The 18,664-nt window shown below is 48.2% G+C and overlaps 1 protein-coding gene across 1 annotated transcript in view; it reads right to left on the reverse strand.

Annotated features, from left to right (window-relative positions):
• Window positions 1-169: 169 nt before the first annotated feature.
• LOC135554713 (telomeric repeat-binding factor 2-like) overlaps window positions 170-18,664 on the reverse strand; it is a 28,034-nt gene continuing 9,539 nt past the window's right edge. Inside the window, exons 6-13 of the mRNA XM_064987143.1 lie at window positions 13,675-13,808; window positions 11,260-11,457; window positions 7,393-7,609; window positions 4,380-4,516; window positions 3,738-4,171; window positions 1,952-2,034; window positions 1,626-1,873; window positions 170-605 (exon numbers count right to left, since the gene is read on the reverse strand). Coding sequence (XP_064843215.1) covers window positions 3,742-4,171; window positions 4,380-4,516; window positions 7,393-7,609; window positions 11,260-11,457; window positions 13,675-13,808 — 1,116 coding nt within the window. The 3' untranslated portion in view covers window positions 170-605; window positions 1,626-1,873; window positions 1,952-2,034; window positions 3,738-3,741. The remainder of the gene's footprint in view (window positions 606-1,625; window positions 1,874-1,951; window positions 2,035-3,737; window positions 4,172-4,379; window positions 4,517-7,392; window positions 7,610-11,259; window positions 11,458-13,674; window positions 13,809-18,664) is intronic.

Raw genomic sequence — 18,664 nt, forward strand, 5'->3', positions numbered from 1 at the left:
TGTAACATTAAAACTGTTTTGATATACTGAGATGTTTGTTTCCTCCTGAATGAATGTTGGATCTGTTACTAACACTTCAGTATAGCATGTATTTCCTGTGGCTATTACACACTGCTCTGTCCTGTGAACTCAATGCTGGAAGCCAGTCCTGTGGTAAACGTCAGGCCAGTCAGTAGAAGAGAAGTCTTTATTTTACCAAGAAAGACAAGTGATAAAATAAAATACCTCTATAAACATGTCTAAAAAAAATGTCCGAATCAACATTTATCTTGGTCCAAAGGCCCTCCGACCTCCTGTCCTCATTGTGGAAAGGAAACATCTCACAACTGGATAATGTCTTGCGTAGCTCCGAGGCCCTCCAGTGTTCGAATTCGTTACTGCACCCCGTAGCAAAGGTAAACGAAAAATATAATTTCTTATTGGACAAGTGAGACGCTTTGGTCCCCTCAGACCAACTTGAGTTTTTTCATGGTTCTCCACCGATCCTTGATGTTCACGGCGGTTCGGCCCAAGAAGGGAAAAGAGGACTTTACTCTGGACCAGTTCCCCTCTCCGTAGCGCCTCACTCCCTCCTTCACCCACTCCGTCTCCTCTGCTGTCCACATCTACAGGAGGGACACAACACTCAAGGTATAGTAAACACACTGTAGGGGACAACACTTAGGGTTAACACACTGTAGGGGACAACACTTAGGGTTAACATTGTAAACACACTGCAGGGGACAACACTTAGGGTTAACACACTGCAGGGGACAACACTTCAGGTTAACACACTGTAGGGGACTACACTTAGGGTTAACATTGTAAACACACTGCAGGGGACAACACTTAGGGGTAACACACTGCAGGGGACAACACTTAGGGTTAACACTGCAGGGGACAACACTTAGGGTTAACACACTGCAGGGGACAACACTTAGGGTTAACACACTGCAGGGGACAACACTTAGGGTTAACATTGTAAACACACTGTAGGGGACAACACTTAGGGTTAACATTGTAAACACACTGTAGGGGACAACACTGAAGGTTAACACACTGTAGGGGACAACACTTAGGGTTAACATTGTAAACACACTGTAGGGGACAACACTTAGGGTTAACATTGTAAACACACTGTAGGGGACAACACTTAGGGTTAACATTGTAAACACACTGTAGGGGACAACACTGAGGGTTAACACACTGTAGGGGACAACACTTAGGGTTAACACACTGTAGGGGACAACACTTAGGGTTAACATTGTAAACACACTGTAGGGGACAACACTTAGGGTTAACATTGTAAACACACTGTAGGGGACAACACTTAGGGTTAACATACCGTCTCCTCCAGTAGTTCTGTTGTATCCAGAACCTAAACTCACCCTCTTCCTGCCTCCTCCGGTAGTTCTGTTGTATCCAGAACCTAAACTCACCCTCTTCCTGCCTCCTCCGGTAGTACTGGCGTTGTCCTCAGAACCTAAACTCACCCTCTTCCTGCCTCCTCCGGTAGTTCTGTTGTATCCAGAACCTAAACTCACCCTCTTCCTGTCTCCTCCAGTAGTTCTGTTGTATCCAGAACCTAAACTCACCCTCTTCCTGTCTCCTCCGGTAGTTCTGTTGTATCCAGAACCTAAACTCACCCTCTTCCTGCCTCCTCCAGTAGTTCTGTTGTCTCCAGAACCTAAACTCACCCTCTTCCTGCCTCCTCCGGTAGTTCTGTTGTATCCAGAACCTAAACTCACCCTCTTCCTGTCTACTCCGGCAGTACTGTTGTCTCCAGAACCTAAACTCACCCTCTTCCTGTCTCCTCCGGTAGTTCTGTTGTCTCCAGAACCTAAACTCACCCTCTTCCTGCCTCCTCCGGTAGTACTGGCGTTGTCCTCAGAACCTACACAAAGACAGATGTCAGAACTCCATAGTAAATCACTAGTAATAAACATTTTATATAGTTTTGAATCATAATTACTGTCTTTGTGAGGGGAGTCAAATAAATCCTCTTCATCACTCCACCTATCCTTGGATTCCTTAGCAACACTGAATAGCTGCTTCCTGCAGATGACAGCACCATTATAAAAGAGAGAGAGTCGATCAGCTGTGATCTTCAACATCATCCTCTATGGCTGAAATACACAACCATGCAGTCGGAAGTTACCATACACTCAGGTTGGAGTCATTAAAACTCGTTTTTCAACCACTCCACAAACTATAGTTTTGGCAAGTCTGTTAGGACATCTACTTTATGTGACAAGTCATTTTTACAACTATTGTTTCCAGACTATTTCACTGTATCACAATTCCAGTGGGTCAGAAGTTTACATACACGGAGTTGACTGGGCAAACAGTTTGGAATATTCCAGAAAATGATGTCATGGCTTTAGAAGCTTCTGACATCATTTGAGTCAATTGGAGGTGTACCTGTGGATGTATTTCAATGCCTACCTTCAAACTCAGTGCCTCTTTGCTTGACATCATGGGAAAATCAAAAGAAATCAGCCAAGACTTCAGAAAATCAATTGTAGATCTCTGGTTCATCCTTGGGAGCAATTTCCAAACGCCTGAAGTTACCATGTTTATCTGAACAAACAACAGTACGCAAGTATAAACACCAAGGAACCACGCAGCCGTCATACCACTCAGGAAGGAGACGCGTTCTGTCTCCTAGAGATGAACGTACTTTGATGCTAAAAGTGCAAATCAATCCCAGAACAACAGCAAAGGACCTTGTGAAGATGCTGGAGGAAACAGGTACAAAGTACCTATATCCACAGTAAAACGAGTCCTATATCGACATAACCTGAAAGGCCGCTCAGCAAGGAAGAAGCCACTGCTCCAAAACCACCATAACAAAGCCAGACTACCTATGGTTTGTAACTGCACATGGAGACAAAGATACTTTTTAGAGAAATGTCCTCTGGTCTGATGAAACAAAAATAGAACTGTTTGGTCATAATGACCATCGTTATGTTTGGAGGAAAAAGGCTTATAAGCCGAAGAACACCATCCCACCCGTGAAGCACGGGGGTGGCAGCATCATGTTGTGGGGGTGCTTTGTTGCAGGAAGGACTGGTGCACTTCACAAAATAGTTGGCATCATTAGGAAAGAAAATTAAGTGGATATATTGAAGCAAAATCTCACGACATCAGTCAGGAAGTTAAAGCTTGGTCGCAAATGGGTCTTCCAAATGGACAATGACCCCAAGCATACTTCCAAAGTTGTGGCAAAATGGCTTAAGGACAGCAAAGTCAAGTTATTGGAGTGGCCATCACAAAGCCCTGACCTCAATCCTATAGAAACATTTTGGGCAGAACTGAAAAAGCGTGTGCGAGCAAGGAGGCCTACAAACCTGACTCAGTTACACCAGCTCTGTCAGGAGGAATGGGCCACAATTCACCCAACTTATTGTGGGAAGCTTGTGGAAGGCTGCCTGAAACATCTGACCCAAGTTAAACAATTTAAAGGCAATGCTACCAAATACTAATGAAGTGTATGTAAACTTCTGACCCACTGGAAATGTGATGAAATAAATCAATCTCTACTATTATTCTGACATTTCACATTCTTAAAATAAAGTGGTGATCCTAACTGACCGAAGACAAGGAATTTTTACTGGGATTAAATGTCAGGAATTATGAAAAACTGAGTTTAAATGTATTAGTTAGGTGTATGTAAACTTCTGACCAGCTGTATGTCTCCTACAATCGCATCAGAAGGGAGAAGACAGAAAGATACTGTAGTATATAGTTCTACATACCACTTCAGATCAGGTCCCTTTTTACTGGTGGAGGCCTTCTGAGGGGTGGGGCTTCTCTGGGGGGTGGGGCTTCTCTGGGGGGTGGGGCTTCTCTGGGGGGTGGGGATTCTCTTATGTGAAGGGCTTCTCTGGGGGGTGTGGCTTCTCTGGGGGTGGGGATTCTCTTATGTGAAGGGCCTCTCTGCGGGGTGGGGCTTCTCTGGGGGGTGTGGCTTGTCTGGGGGGTGGGGGTAGGGATTCTCTTATGTGAAGAGCCTCTCTGGGGGGTGGGTGTGGAGCTTCTCTGGGGGATGGGGGTGGAGCTTCTCTGGGGGGTGGGTGCGGAGCCTCTCTGGGGGGTGGGTGCGGAGCCTCTCTGGGGGGTGGGGGCGGAGCCTCTCTGCTTAGGGGTGTCATCTAGAATACACACATCCTCCTCAGGGTCAGACGAGGTCCTGGAGTCAGACAGAGGTTGTATTCATTAGGGCACACCATAGCAAAACGATTTGCAAACGTTCCTTATTGGACAAGGTCAGGAAGTCCCCTCCTCTCCCTTTCAGTCAACTCGTGTCCCTCGTTAGAAATGTGTTAAAGAGAAGGTTAAAAGGTGCTTCCTTCAACACAGTACTACATGCAGGGACGTCCTCCTTGTTCCTGACTTACTCTTCGGTTATCTTGCCGGCTCGTCGTTTTCGATACTTCCGTGTTGGTGGGCTGTAGGTGGAGGCGGAGCTTAGTGGGTCCGCCCGGCTGACTGACTCCTCCCCGTTGGATACTGATTCTCGAGAGGCCGTAGAATCCTACACACCAGGGTTATAATATGAGGTAATGAGTCTACACACCAGGGTTATAATATGAGGTAATGAGTCTACACACCAGGGTTATAATATGAGGTAATGAGTCTACACACCAGGGTTATAATATGAGGTAATGAGTCCTACACACCAGGGTTATAATATGAGGTAATGAGTCCTGCACAACAGGGTTATAATATGAGGTAATGAGTCCTGCACACCAGGGTTATAATATGAGTCCTACACACCAGGGTTATAATATGAGGTAATGAGTCCTACACACCAGGGTTATAATATGAGGTAATGAGTCCTACACACCAGGGTTATAATATGAGGTAATGAGTCTACACACCAGGGTTATAATATGAGGTAATGAGTCTACACACCAGGGTTATAATATGAGGTAATGAGTCTACACACCAGGGTTATAATATGAGGTAATGAGTCTACACACCAGGGTTATAATATGAGGTAATGAGTCCTACACACCAGGGTTATAATATGAGGTAATGAGTCCTGCACACCAGGGTTATAATATGAGGTAATGAGTCCTGCACACCAGGGTTATAATATGAGGTAATGAGTCCTACACACCAGGGTTAAAATATGAGGTAATGAGTCTACACACCAGGGTTATAATATGAGGTAATGAGTCCTACACACCAGGGTTATAATATGAGGTAATGAGTCCTACACACCAGGGTTATAATAAGAGGTAATGAGTCCTACACACCAGGGTTATAATATGAGGTAATGAGTCCTACACACCAGGGTTATAATATGAGGTAATGAGTCTACACACCAGGGTTATAATATGAGGTAATGAGTCCTGCACACCAGGGTTATAATATGAGGTAATGAGTCCTACACACCAGGGTTATAATATGAGGTAATGAGTCCTACACACCAGGGTTATAATATGAGGTAATGAGTCCCGCACACCAGGGTTATAATATGAGGTAATGAGTCCCGCACACCAGGGTTATAATATGAGGTAATGAGTCCCGCACACCAGGTTTATAATATGAGGTAATGAGTCCTGCACACCAGGGTTATAATATGAGGTAATGAGTCTACACACCAGGGTTATAATATGAGGTAATGAGTCCTACACACCAGGGTTATAATATGAGGTAATGAGTCCTGCACACCAGGGTTATAATATGAGGTAATGAGTCCTACACACCAGGGTTATAATATGAGGTAATGAGTCCTACACACCAGGGTTATAATATGAGGTAATGAGTCCTGCACACCAGGGTTATAATATGAGGTAATGAGTCCCGCACACCAGGGTTATAATATGAGGTAATGAGTCCCGCACACCAGGGTTATAATATGAGGTAATGAGTCCCGCACACCAGGGTTATAATATGAGGTAATGAGTCCCGCACACCAGGGTTATAATATGAGGTAATGAGTCCTACACACCAGGGTTATAATATGAGGTAATGAGTCCTACACACCAGGGTTATAATATGAGGTAATGAGTCCTGCACACCAGGGTTATAATATGAGGTAATGAGTCCTGCACACCAGGGTTATAATATGAGGTAATGAGTCCTACACACCAGGGTTATAATATGAGGTAATGAGTCTACACACCAGGGTTATAATATGAGGTAATGAGTCTACACACCAGGTTTAAAATATGAGGTAATGAGTCCTGCACACCAGGGTTATAATATGAGATAATGAGTCTACACACCAGGGTTAAAAGAGTCAATTCAAGAAGTTTGTTCAAATTCAATCCATGAACGTAATGACTCCTTTAAACCCGTATTCCTCCAGCTCTCTTCCCTCACCATCATCAATCCACCAAGTGGAGCTACCCATCCCTGTCCCGGGATCATTCAACAACCGCTGAATAGCATAGCGCCACAGTGAAATAATATTACTAAAAATATTCATATTCATGAAATCACAAGTGCAATATTGCAAAACACAGTTTAGCCTTTTGTTAATCCACCTGTCGTCTCAGATTTTGAAAATATGCTTTACAGCGAAAGCAATCCAAGCGTTTGTGTAAGTTTATCGATAGCATAGCATTATGTACACTTAGCATCAGGAAGCTTGGTCACGAAAATCAGAAAGGCAATCAAATGAACCGTTTACCTTTGATGATCTTCAGATGTTTTTACTCACGAGACTCCCAGTTAGACAAAAATGTTCCTTTTTTTCCATAATACCTTGTTTATCGCGTTATGTTCAGAAATCCACAGGAAAGAGCGGTCACGACAACGCAGACGGAAAGTCCAAATAGTCTCCATAATGTCCACAGAAACACGTCAAACGTTTTTTATAATCATTCCTCAGGTAATTTTTTAAATATTTATTCGATAATATACCAACCGAGTGTGTAGGTTTTTCAATAACAGCGGGAGGAACAATGGCGGCTTTACTCAGTTGCGCAAAAACTCACTCAGAGCCCCCACCTCTCCACTTACACAATGTGATCCTTCACGCTCATTTTTCAAAATAAAAGCCAGAAACTATGTCTGAAGACTTGACACTTAGGGAAGCCATAGAAAAAGGAATCTGGTTGATATCCCTTTAAATGGAGGATAGGCTTGCATAGGAACAGAGGTTTCAAAATATGAGTCACTTCCTGATTGGATTTTCCTCAGGGTTTCGCCTGCAATATCAGTTCCGTTATACTCACAGACAATATTTTGACAGTTTTGGAAACTTTAGAGTGTTTTCTATCCTAATCTGTCAATTATATGCATATTCTAGCATCTGGTCCTGAGAAATAGGCCGTTTACTTTGGGAACGTTATTTTTCCAAACAGAAAAATAGTGCCCCCTAGCTTCAAGAGTTAACAACGCACAGGAAAACAGACATTAAACCCTCAACCCTGCTGGTTCGCTCTCTTCTCTCACCTGGCTGTCTGGCTCCATAACCAGCCTGGCTATGGTATGAGGCCAGCCTCGGCTCTTCCACTGGGGGCCTGGTGCCAGGCCAGCAGGGGGAACCAGGCCGGCAGGGGGAACCAGGTCGGCAGGGGGAACCAGGTCAGCAGGGGAAGCCTCCATTGGACTGTCGGACTCTCTCTGGGACCTGGGCACGTCCTGCTCCAACACAGCGTCTGAGCCCTGTCTGGGGTCAGATTCAGGTTTACCAGGGGTCACCACCAATACACTTTAACAACGAAAAGAGACAGACACACAGTGGACACAACATCAACAACATTAAAACTACAGACAAACTGGGGAGCAGAACAGTCCATCGGACCAGCATGGAGAAATACACTGTTTGGGATGACAAGGAGTGGAACGACAGACAGACTGGTACCCAGGCTCCCATAGGACCAGCCTGGAGAAATACACTGTTTGGTATGACGAGTGGAACGACAGACAGACTGGTACCCAGGCTCCCATAGGACCAGCCTGGAGAAATACACTGTTTGGGATGACAAGGAGTGTAACGACAGACAGACTGGTACCCAGGCTACCATAGGACCAGCCTGGAGAAATACACTCTGTTTGGGATGACAAGGAGTGGAACGACAGACAGACTGGTACCCAGGCTCCCATAGGACCAGCCTGGAGAAATACACTGTTTGGGATGACAAGGACAGGAAGCAGTAGGGTAGTGATATGACTGGTACCCAGGCTACCATAGGACAGGGAGCAGCAGGGTAGTGATATGACTGGTTCCCAGGCTACCATAGGACAGGAAGCAGCAGGGTAGTGATATGACTGGTTCCCAGGCTACCATAGGACAGGAAGCAGCAGGGTAGTGATATGACTGGTTCCCAGGCTACCATAGAACAGGAAGCAGAGGGTAGTGATATGACTGGTTCCCAGGCTACCATAGGACAGGAAGCAGAGGGTAGTGATATGACTGGTTCCCAGGCTCCCATAGGACAGGAAGCAGCAGGGTAGTGATATGACTGGTTCCCAGGCTACCATAGGGTAGTGATATGACTGGTTCCCAGGCTACAATAGGACAGGAAGCAGCAGGGTAGTGATGTGACTGGTTCCCAGGCTACCATAGGACAGGAAGCAGAGGGTAGTGATATGACTGGTTCCCAGGCTACCATAGAACAGGAAGCAGAGGGTAGTGATATGACTGGTTCCCAGGCTACCATAGGACAGGAAGCAGTAGGGTAGTGATATGACTGGTTCCCAGGCTACCATAGGACAGGAAGCAGCAGGGTAGTGATATGACTGGTTCCCAGGCTACCATAGGACAGGAAGCAGAGGGTAGTGATATGACTGGTTCCCAGGCTACCATAGGACAGGAAGCAGCAGGGTAGTGATATGACTGGTTCCCAGGCTACCATAGGACAGGAAGCAGCAGGGTAGTGATATGACTGGTTCCCAGGCTACCATAGGACAGGAAGCAGTAGGGGGGGTGATATGACTGGTTCCCAGGCTACCATAGGACAGGAAGCAGCAGGGTAGTGATATGACTGGTTCCCAGGCTCCCATAGGACAGGAAGCAGCAGGGTAGTGATATGACTGGTTCCCAGGCTACCATAGGACAGGAAGCAGCAGGGTAGTGATATGACTGGTTCCCAGGCTACCATAGGACAGGAAGCAGCAGGGTAGTGATATGACTGGTTCCCAGGCTACCATAGGACAGGAAGCAGTAGGGTAGTGATTTGACTGGTTCCCAGGCTACCATAGGACAGGAAGCAGCAGGGTAGTGATATGACTGGTTCCCAGGCTCCCATAGGACAGGAAGCAGTAGGGTAGTGATATGACTGGTTCCCAGGCTCCCATAGGACAGGAAGCAGTAGGGTAGTGATATGACTGGTTCCCAGGCTCCCTTAGGACAGGAAGCAGCAGGGTAGTGATATGACTGGTTCCCAGGCTACCATAGGACAGGAAGCAGTAGGGGGGGTGATATGACTGGTTCCCAGGCTACCATAGGACAGGAAGCAGCAGGGTAGTGATATGACTGGTTCCCAGGCTACCATAGGACAGGAAGCAGTAGGGTAGTGATATGACTGGTTCCCAGGCTCCCATAGGACAGGAAGCAGTAGGGTAGTGATATGACTGGTTCCCAGGCTCCCTTAGGACAGGAAGCAGCAGGGTAGTGATATGACTGGTTCCCAGGCTACCATAGGACAGGAAGCAGTAGGGTAGTGATATGACTGGTTCCCAGGCTACCATAGGGGGGTGATATGACTGGTTCCCAGGCTAACATAGGACAGGAAGCAGAGGGTAGTGATATGACTGGTTCCCAGGCTACCATAGGACAGGAAGCAGTAGGGTAGTGATATGACTGGTTCCCAGGCTACCATAGGACAGGAAACAGCAGGGTAGTGATATGACTGGTTCCCAGGCTACCATAGGACAGGAAGCAGCAGGGTAGTGATATGACTGGTTCCCAGGCTACCATAGGACAGGAAGCAGCAGGGTAGTGATATGACTGGTTCCCAGGCTCCCATAGGACAGGAAGCAGCAGGGTAGTGATATGACTGGTTCCCAGGCTACCATAGGACAGGAAGCAGCAGGGTAGTGATATGACTGGTTCCCAGGCTACCATAGGACAGGAAGCAGCAGGGTAGTGATATGACTGGTTCCCAGGCTACCATAGGACAGGAAGCAGCAGGGTAGTGATATGACTGGTTCCCAGGCTACCATAGGACAGGAAGCAGTAGGGTAGTGATATGACTGGTTCCCAGGCTACCATAGGACAGGAAACAGCAGGGTAGTGATATGACTGGTTCCCAGGCTACCATAGGACAGGAAGCAGCAGGGTAGTGATATGACTGGTTCCCAGGCTACCATAGGACAGGAAGCAGCAGGGTAGTGATATGACTGGTTCCCAGGCTACCATAGGACAGGAAGCAGCAGGGTAGTGATATGACTGGTTCCCAGGCTCCCATAGGACAGGAAGCAGCAGGGTAGTGATATGACTGGTTCCCAGGCTACCATAGGACAGGAAGCAGAGGGTAGTGATATGACTGGTTCCCAGGCTACCATAGGACAGGAAGCAGAGGGTAGTGATATGACTGGTTCCCAGGCTACCATAGAACAGGAAGCAGTAGGGTAGTGATATGACTGGTTCCCAGGCTACCATAGGACAGGAAGCAGAGGGTAGTGATATGACTGGTTCCCAGGCTACCATAGGACAGGAAGCAGAGGGTAGTGATATGACTGGTTCCCAGGCTACCATAGGACAGGAAGCAGAGGGTAGTGATATGACTGGTTCCCAGGCTACCATAGGACAGGAAGCAGCAGGGTAGTGATATGACTGGTTCCCAGGCTACCATAGGACAGGAAGCAGAGGGTAGTGATATGACTGGTACCCAGGCTACCATAGGACAGGAAGCAGCAGGGTAGTGATGTGACTGGTTCCCAGGCTCCCATAGGACAGGAAGCAGCAGGGTAGTGATATGACTGGTTCCCAGGCTACCATAGGACAGGAAGCAGCAGGGTAGTGATATGACTGGTTCCCAGGCTCCCATAGGACAGGAAGCAGAGGGTAGTGATATGACTGGTTCCCAGGCTCCCATAGGACAGGAAGCAGCAGGGTAGTGATATGACTGGTTCCCAGGCTCCCATAGGACAGGAAGCAGCAGGGTAGTGATATGACTGGTTCCCAGGCTCCCATAGGACAGGAAGCAGCAGGGTAGTGATATGACTGGTTCCCAGGCTACCATAGGACAGGAAGCAGCAGGGTAGTGATATGACTGGTTCCCAGGCTACCATAGGACAGGAAGCAGAGGGTAGTGATATGACTGGTTCCCAGGCTCCCATAGGACAGGAAGCAGCAGGGTAGTGGTTGACAACCTGGGGCTTTTAGAGAGGTGCAGGAGAGGTTCCTCAGCAGCTCCTTTCCCTGCGTTCTCCTCCATCACCTCCCTTTCCACCTCCTCCTCCAGCTCGGCAAAGGTCATGGGCTCCCTCAGCTCCTCGGCCAGGGCTGTATAAACGGCCATCAGCTGGCTGCGGGTCAGCAGGACGCCACCGGGGGGAGGACTGGGAGGACTGGAGGGAGAGAGAGGGGGAGACAGTTTAGACTGGGAGGACTGGAGGGAGAGAGGGGGAGGCAGTTTAGACTGGGAGGACTGGAGAGAGAGAGAGAGGGAGGCAGTTTAGACTGGGAGGACTGGAGAGAGAGAGAGAGGGAGGCAGTTTAGACTGGGAGGACTGGAGAGAGAGAGAGAGGGAGGCAGTTTAGACTGGGAGGACTGGAGGGAGAGAGAGGGAGGCAGTTTAGACTGGGAGGACTGGAGGGAGAAAGAGAGGGGCAGTTTAGACTGGGAGGACTGGAGGGAGAGAGAGAGGGGCAGTTTAGACTGGAGGGAGAGAGAGAGAGGCAGTTTAGACTGGGAGGACTGGAGGGAGAAAGAGAGGGGCAGTTTAGACTGGGAGGACTGGAGGGAGAGAGAGAGGGGCAGTTTAGACTGGGAGGACTGGAGGGAGAGAGAGAGGGGCAGTTTAGACTGGGAGGACTGGAGGGAGAGAGAGAGAGGCAGTTTAGACTGGGAGGACTGGAGGGAGAGGCAGTTTAGACTGGGAGGACTGGAGGGAGAGGCAGTTTAGACTGAGAGGACTGGAAGGAGAGGCAGTTTAGACTGAGAGGACTGGAAGGAGAGGCAGTTTAGACTGGGAGGACGGAGGGAGAGAGAGGCAGTTTAGACTGGAAGGACTGAAGAGAGAGAGAGAGAGAGAGAGAGAGAGAGGGTCAGGCAGTTTAGACTGGGAGGACTGGGGGGAGAGAGAGGGGGAGGCAGTTTAGACTGGGAGGACTGGAGGGAGAGAGAGAGGCAGTTTAGACTGGAAGGACTGGAGAGAGAGAGAGAGAGAGAGAGAGAGAGAGAGGGTCAGGCAGTTTAGACTGGGAGGACTGGAGGGAGAGAGTCAGTTTAGACTGGGAGGACTGGGGGGAGAGGGGGAGGCAGTTTAGACTGGGAGGACTGGAGGGAGAGAGAGGGAGTCAGTTTAGACTGGGAGGACTGGAGGGAGAGAGAGGCAGTTTAGACTGGGAGGACTGGAGGGAGAGAGAGGCAGTTTAGACTGGGAGGACTGGAGGGAGAGAGAGGGAGGCAGTTTAGACTGGGAGGACTGGAGGGAGAGAGAGGGAGGCAGTTTAGACTGGGAGGACTGGAGGGAGAGAGAGGGAGGCAGTTTAGACTGGGAGGACTGGAGGGAGAGAGAGGGAGGCAGTTTAGACTGGGAGGACTGGAGGGAGAGAGAGGGAGGCAGTTTAGACTGGGAGGACTGGAGGGAGAGAGAGGGAGGCAGTTTAGACTGGGAGGACTGGAGGGAGAGAGAGGGAGGCAGTTTAGACTGGGAGGACTGGAGGGAGAGAGAGGGAGGCAGTTTAGACGGAGGACTGGAGGGAGAGAGAGAGGGGCAGTTTAGACTGGGAGGACTGGAGGGAGAGAGAGGGAGGCAGTTTAGACTGGGAGGACTAGAGGGAGAGAGAGGAAGGTAGTTTAGACTGGGAGGACATGAGGGAGAGATCAAGGTAGGTTGTATTCATTAGGTCACACCAGAGCAAAATGTAATGCAACAGAAAACAAAAACAAGCGTTTGTTATTGAACAAGTCCAGACAGTCCCTCCCTGTTTCAGTCAGTTTTCTTCCGTTTGGTGCCTCATGAACACGACCCAGGTGTTCCCATGCCAATGAACGGCATCTTTACTTAAAGAAACCACTCATCTTCCAGTTTGGCGACTACTTGAAGAGAGGAATGAAGGTTGTACTTCAATGTTAAAGTTCTCGAATCAAATTCACCCGACAAGTACAGAGACAAAACAAATAAACAATATGTCACTGTCCCAATACTGGTGGGGCCCCCTGTCTATCCACACACTGTGGGGGCCCCTGTCTATCTACACACTGTGGGGCCCCCTGTCTATCCACAAACTGTGGGGCCCCCTGTCTATCCACACACTGTGGGGCCCCCTGTATATCCACACACTGTGGAGCCCCCTGTCTATCCACACACTGTGGAGCCCCCTGTCTATCCACACACTGTGGGGCCCCCTGTCTATCCACACACTGTGGGGCCTCCTGTCTATACACACACTGTGGAGCCCCCTGTCTATCCACACACTGTGGGGCCCCCTGTATATCCACACACTGTGGGGCCCCTTTAGGGTCCAGGCTCGGTAAATCATGTTGTCACAATAACGGAACTAAAAGTGCTTTCTAAAGTCCATGTATTTGATTGGTTGACATCGGATCAATCAGCTACCTGGGTTTGTGTCTGGATGTCTTCTCCTCTGTTGCTGGTAGAAGGTGGTCCTCTGGCTGAGGGTCTGAGGGGCAGTCTCCTTCCTCTGCATCCTGTCCTGCCTGCCGCCTCTTCACCACCAGCTGTCTGGCAGCCTGATATTCACACAGACAGATCTCAGTTCAGTTAGGAACAGTGGGTTATGGAGACAGATCTCAGACCAGGTCAGGGAGACAGATCTCAGTTCAGTTAGGAACAGTGGGTTATGGAGACAGATCTCAGTTCAGTTAGGAACAGTGGGTTATGGGAGACAGATCTCAGTTCAGTTAGGAACAGTGGGTTATGGAGACAGATCTCAGACCAGGTCAGGGAGACAGATCTCAGTTCAGTTAGGAACAGTGGGTTATGGGAGACAGATCTCAGTTCAGTTAGGAACAGTGGGTTATGGAGGCAGATCTCAGACCAGGTCAGGGAGACAGATCTCAGTTCAGTTAGGAACAGTGGGTTATGGAGACAGATCTCAGACCAGGTCAGGGAGACAGATCTCAGTTCAGTTAGGAACAGTGGGTTATGGAGACAGATCTCAGTTCAGTTAGGAACAGTGGGTTATGGGAGACAGATCTCAGACCAGGTCAGGGAGACAGATCTCAGTTCAGTTAGGAACAGTGGGTTATGGAGACAGATCTCAGTTCAGTTAGGACCAGTGGGTTATGGAGACAGATCTCAGTTCAGTTAGGAACAGTGGGTTATGGAGACAGATCTCAGACCAGGTCAGGGAGACAGATCTCAGTTCAGTTAGGAACAGTGGGTTATGGAGACAGATCTCAGACCAGGTCAGGGAGACAGATCTCAGTTCAGTTAGGAACAGTGGGTTATGGAGACAGATCTCAGACCAGGTCAGGGAGACAGATCTCAGTTCAGTTAGGAACAGTGGGTTATGGAGGCAGATCTCAGTTCAGTTAGGAACAGTGGGTTATGGAGACAGATCTCAGACCAGGTCAGGGAGACAGATCTCAGTTCAGTTAGGAACAGTGGGTTATGGAGACAGATCTCAGTTCAGTTAGGAACAGTGGGTTATGGGAGACAGATCTCAGTTCAGTTAGGAACAGTGGGTTATGGAGGCAGATCTCAGACCAGGTCAGGGAGACAGATCTCAGTTCAGTTAGGAACAGTGGGTTATGGAGACAGATCTCAGTTCAGTTAGGAACAGTGGGTTATGGAGACAGATCTCTGTTCAGTTAGGAACAGTGGGTTATGGAGACAGATCTCAGTTCAGTTAGGAACAGTGTGTTATGGAGACAGATCTCAGTTCAGTTAGGAACAGTGGGTTATGGAGACAGATCTCAGACCAGGTCAGGGAGACAGATCTCAGTTCAGTTAGGAACAGTGGGTTATGGGAGACAGATCTCAGACCAGGTCAGGGAGACAGATCTCAGTTCAGTTAGGAACAGTGGGTTATGGAGACAGATCTCTGTTCAGTTAGGACCAGTGGGTTATGGAGACAGATCTCAGTTCAGTTAGGAACAGTGGGTTATGGAGACAGATCTCAGACCAGGTCAGGGAGACAGATCTCAGTTCAGTTAGGAACAGTGGGTTATGGAGACAGATCTCAGTTCAGTTAGGAACAGTGGGTTATGGGAGACAGATCTCAGTTCAGTTAGGAACAGTGGGTTATGGAGGCAGATCTCAGACCAGGTCAGGGAGACAGATCTCAGTTCAGTTAGGAACAGTGGGTTATGGGAGACAGATCTCAGACCAGGTCAGGGAGACAGATCTCAGTTCAGTTAGGAACAGTGTGTTATGGAGACAGATCTCAGTTCAGTTAGGAACAGTGGGTTATGGAGACAGATCTCAGACCAGGTCAGGGAGACAGATCTCAGTTCAGTTAGGAACAGTGGGTTATGGGAGACAGATCTCAGACCAGGTCAGGGAGACAGATCTCAGTTCAGTTAGGAACAGTGGGTTATGGAGACAGATCTCTGTTCAGTTAGGACCAGTGGGTTATGGAGACAGATCTCAGTTCAGTTAGGAACAGTGGGTTATGGAGACAGATCTCAGACCAGGTCAGGGAGACAGATCTCAGTTCAGTTAGGAACAGTGGGTTATGGAGACAGATCTCAGTTCAGTTAGGAACAGTGGGTTATGGGAGACAGATCTCAGTTCAGTTAGGAACAGTGGGTTATGGAGGCAGATCTCAGACCAGGTCAGGGAGACAGATCTCAGTTCAGTTAGGAACAGTGGGTTATGGGAGGCAGATCTCAGTTCAGTTAGGAACAGTGGGTTATGGAGACAGATCTCAGTTCAGTTAGGAACAGTGGGTTATGGGAGACAGATCTCAGACCAGGTCAGGGAGACAGATCTCAGTTCAGTTAGGAACAGTGGGTTATGGGAGACAGATCTCAGTTCAGTTAGGAACAGTGGGTTATGGAGACAGATCTCAGACCAGGTCAGGGAGACAGATCTCAGTTCAGTTAGGAACAGTGGGTTATGGGAGACAGATCTCAGACCAGGTCAGGGAGACAGATCTCAGTTCAGTTAGGAACAGTGGGTTATGGAGACAGATCTCAGACCAGGTCAGGGAGACAGATCTCAGTTCAGTTAGGAACAGTGGGTTATGGGAGACAGATCTCAGACCAGGTCAGGGAGACAGATCTCAGTTCAGTTAGGAACAGTGGGTTATGGAGACAGATCTCAGACCAGGTCAGGGAGACAGATCTCAGTTCAGTTAGGAACAGTGGGTTATGGAGACAGACCTCAGACCAGGTCAGGGAGACAGATCTCAGTTCAGTTAGGAACAGTGGGTTATGGAGACAGATCTCAGTTCAGTTAGGAACAGTGGGTTATGGAGACAGATCTCAGTTCAGTTAGGAACAGTGGGTTATGGGAGACAGATCTCAGTTCAGTTAGGAACAGTGGGTTATGGAGGCAGATCTCAGTTCAGGTCAGGGAGACAGATCTCAGTTCAGTTAGGAACAGTGGGTTATGGAGACAGAGAGCTCCTGGTATTTAGTTAGCTACTAGTTAGTTACTAGTTAGTTACAGTACAACTGAATAGGTACTAACACATCAGCCCAAACAGTTAAAACTGAATCTACTGAGAGGTTGTGTCCCTAATGTCCCCTGATCAAAAACACTACACTATATATGGAGAGGGGACGCAGCCAGACTGATGCTGAGGTAATACACTATATATGGAGAGGGGACACAGCCAGACTGATGCTGAGGTAATACAACACACTATATATGGAGAGGGGACACAGCCAGACTGATGCTGAGGTAATACACTACACTATATATGGAGAGGGGACACAGCCAGACTGAACTCAGGTAATACACTACACTATATATGGAGAGGGGACACAGCCAGACTGATGCTGAGGTAATACAACACACTATATATGGAGAGGGGACACAGCCAGACTGATGCTGAGGTAATACACTATATATGGAGAGGGGACACAGCCAGACTGATGCTGAGGTAATACACTATATATGGAGAGGGGACACAGCCAGACTGATGCTGAGGTAATACACTATATATGGAGAGGGGACACAGCCAGACTGAACTCAGGTAATACACTACACTACATATGGAGAGGGGACACAGCCAGACTGATGCTGAGGTAATACACTATATATGGAGAGGGGACACAGCCAGACTGATGCTGAGGTAATACACTATATATGGAGAGGGGACACAGCCAGACTGATGCTGAGGTAATACACTATATATGGAGAGGGGACACAGCCAGACTGATGCTGAGGTAATACACTATATATGGAGAGGGGACACAGCCAGACTGATGCTGAGGTAATACACTATATATGGAGAGGGGACACAGCCAGACTGATGCTGAGGTAATACACTATATATGGAGAGGGGACACAGCCAGACTGATGCTGAGGTAATACACTACACTATATATGGAGAGGGGACACAGCCAGACTGATGCTGAGGTAATACAACACACTATATATGGAGAGGGGACACAGCCAGACTGATGCTGAGGTAATACACTACACTATATATGGAGAGGGGACACAGCCAGACTGATGCTGAGGTAATACAACACACTATATATGGAGAGGGGACACAGCCAGACTGATGCTGAGGTAATACACTACACTATATATGGAGAGGGGACACAGCCAGACTGATGCTGAGGTAATACACTACACTATATATGGAGAGGGGACACAGCCAGACTGATGCTGAGGTAATACAACACACTATATATGGAGAGGGGACACAGCCAGACTGATGCTGAGGTAATACAACACACTATATATGGAGAGGGGACACAGCCAGACTGATGCTGAGGTAATACACTATATATGGAGAGGGGACACAGCCAGACTGATGCTGAGGTAATACACTACACTATATATGGAGAGGGGACACAGCCAGACTGATGCTGAGGTAATACAACACACTATATATGGAGAGGGGACACAGCCAGACTGATGCTGAGGTAATACACTACACTATATATGGAGAGGGGACACAGCCAGACTGATGTTGAGGTAATACACTACACTATATATGGAGAGGGGACACAGCCAGACTGATGTTGAGGTAATACACTACACTATATATGGAGAGGGGACACAGCCAGACTGATGTTGAGGTAATACACTACACTATATATGTAGAGGGGACACAGGCAGACTGATGCTGAGGTAATACACTATATATGGAGAGGGGACACAGCCAGACTGATGCTGAGGTAATACACTACACTATATATGGAGAGGGGACACAGCCAGACTGATGCTGAGGTAATACACTACACTATATATGGAGAGGGGACACAGCCAGACTGATGCTGAGGTAATACACTACACTATATATGGAGAGGGGACACAGCCAGACTGATGCTGAGGTAATACAACACACTATATATGGAGAGGGGACACAGCCAGACTGATGTTGAGGTAATACAACACACTATATATGGAGAGGGGACACAGCCAGACTGATGCTGAGGTAATACACTACACTATATATGGA

The sequence above is a fragment of the Oncorhynchus masou genome, chromosome 2, assembly GCF_036934945.1.
Source record: "Oncorhynchus masou masou isolate Uvic2021 chromosome 2, UVic_Omas_1.1, whole genome shotgun sequence".
Classification (NCBI taxonomy): Eukaryota; Metazoa; Chordata; class Actinopteri; order Salmoniformes; family Salmonidae; genus Oncorhynchus; species Oncorhynchus masou.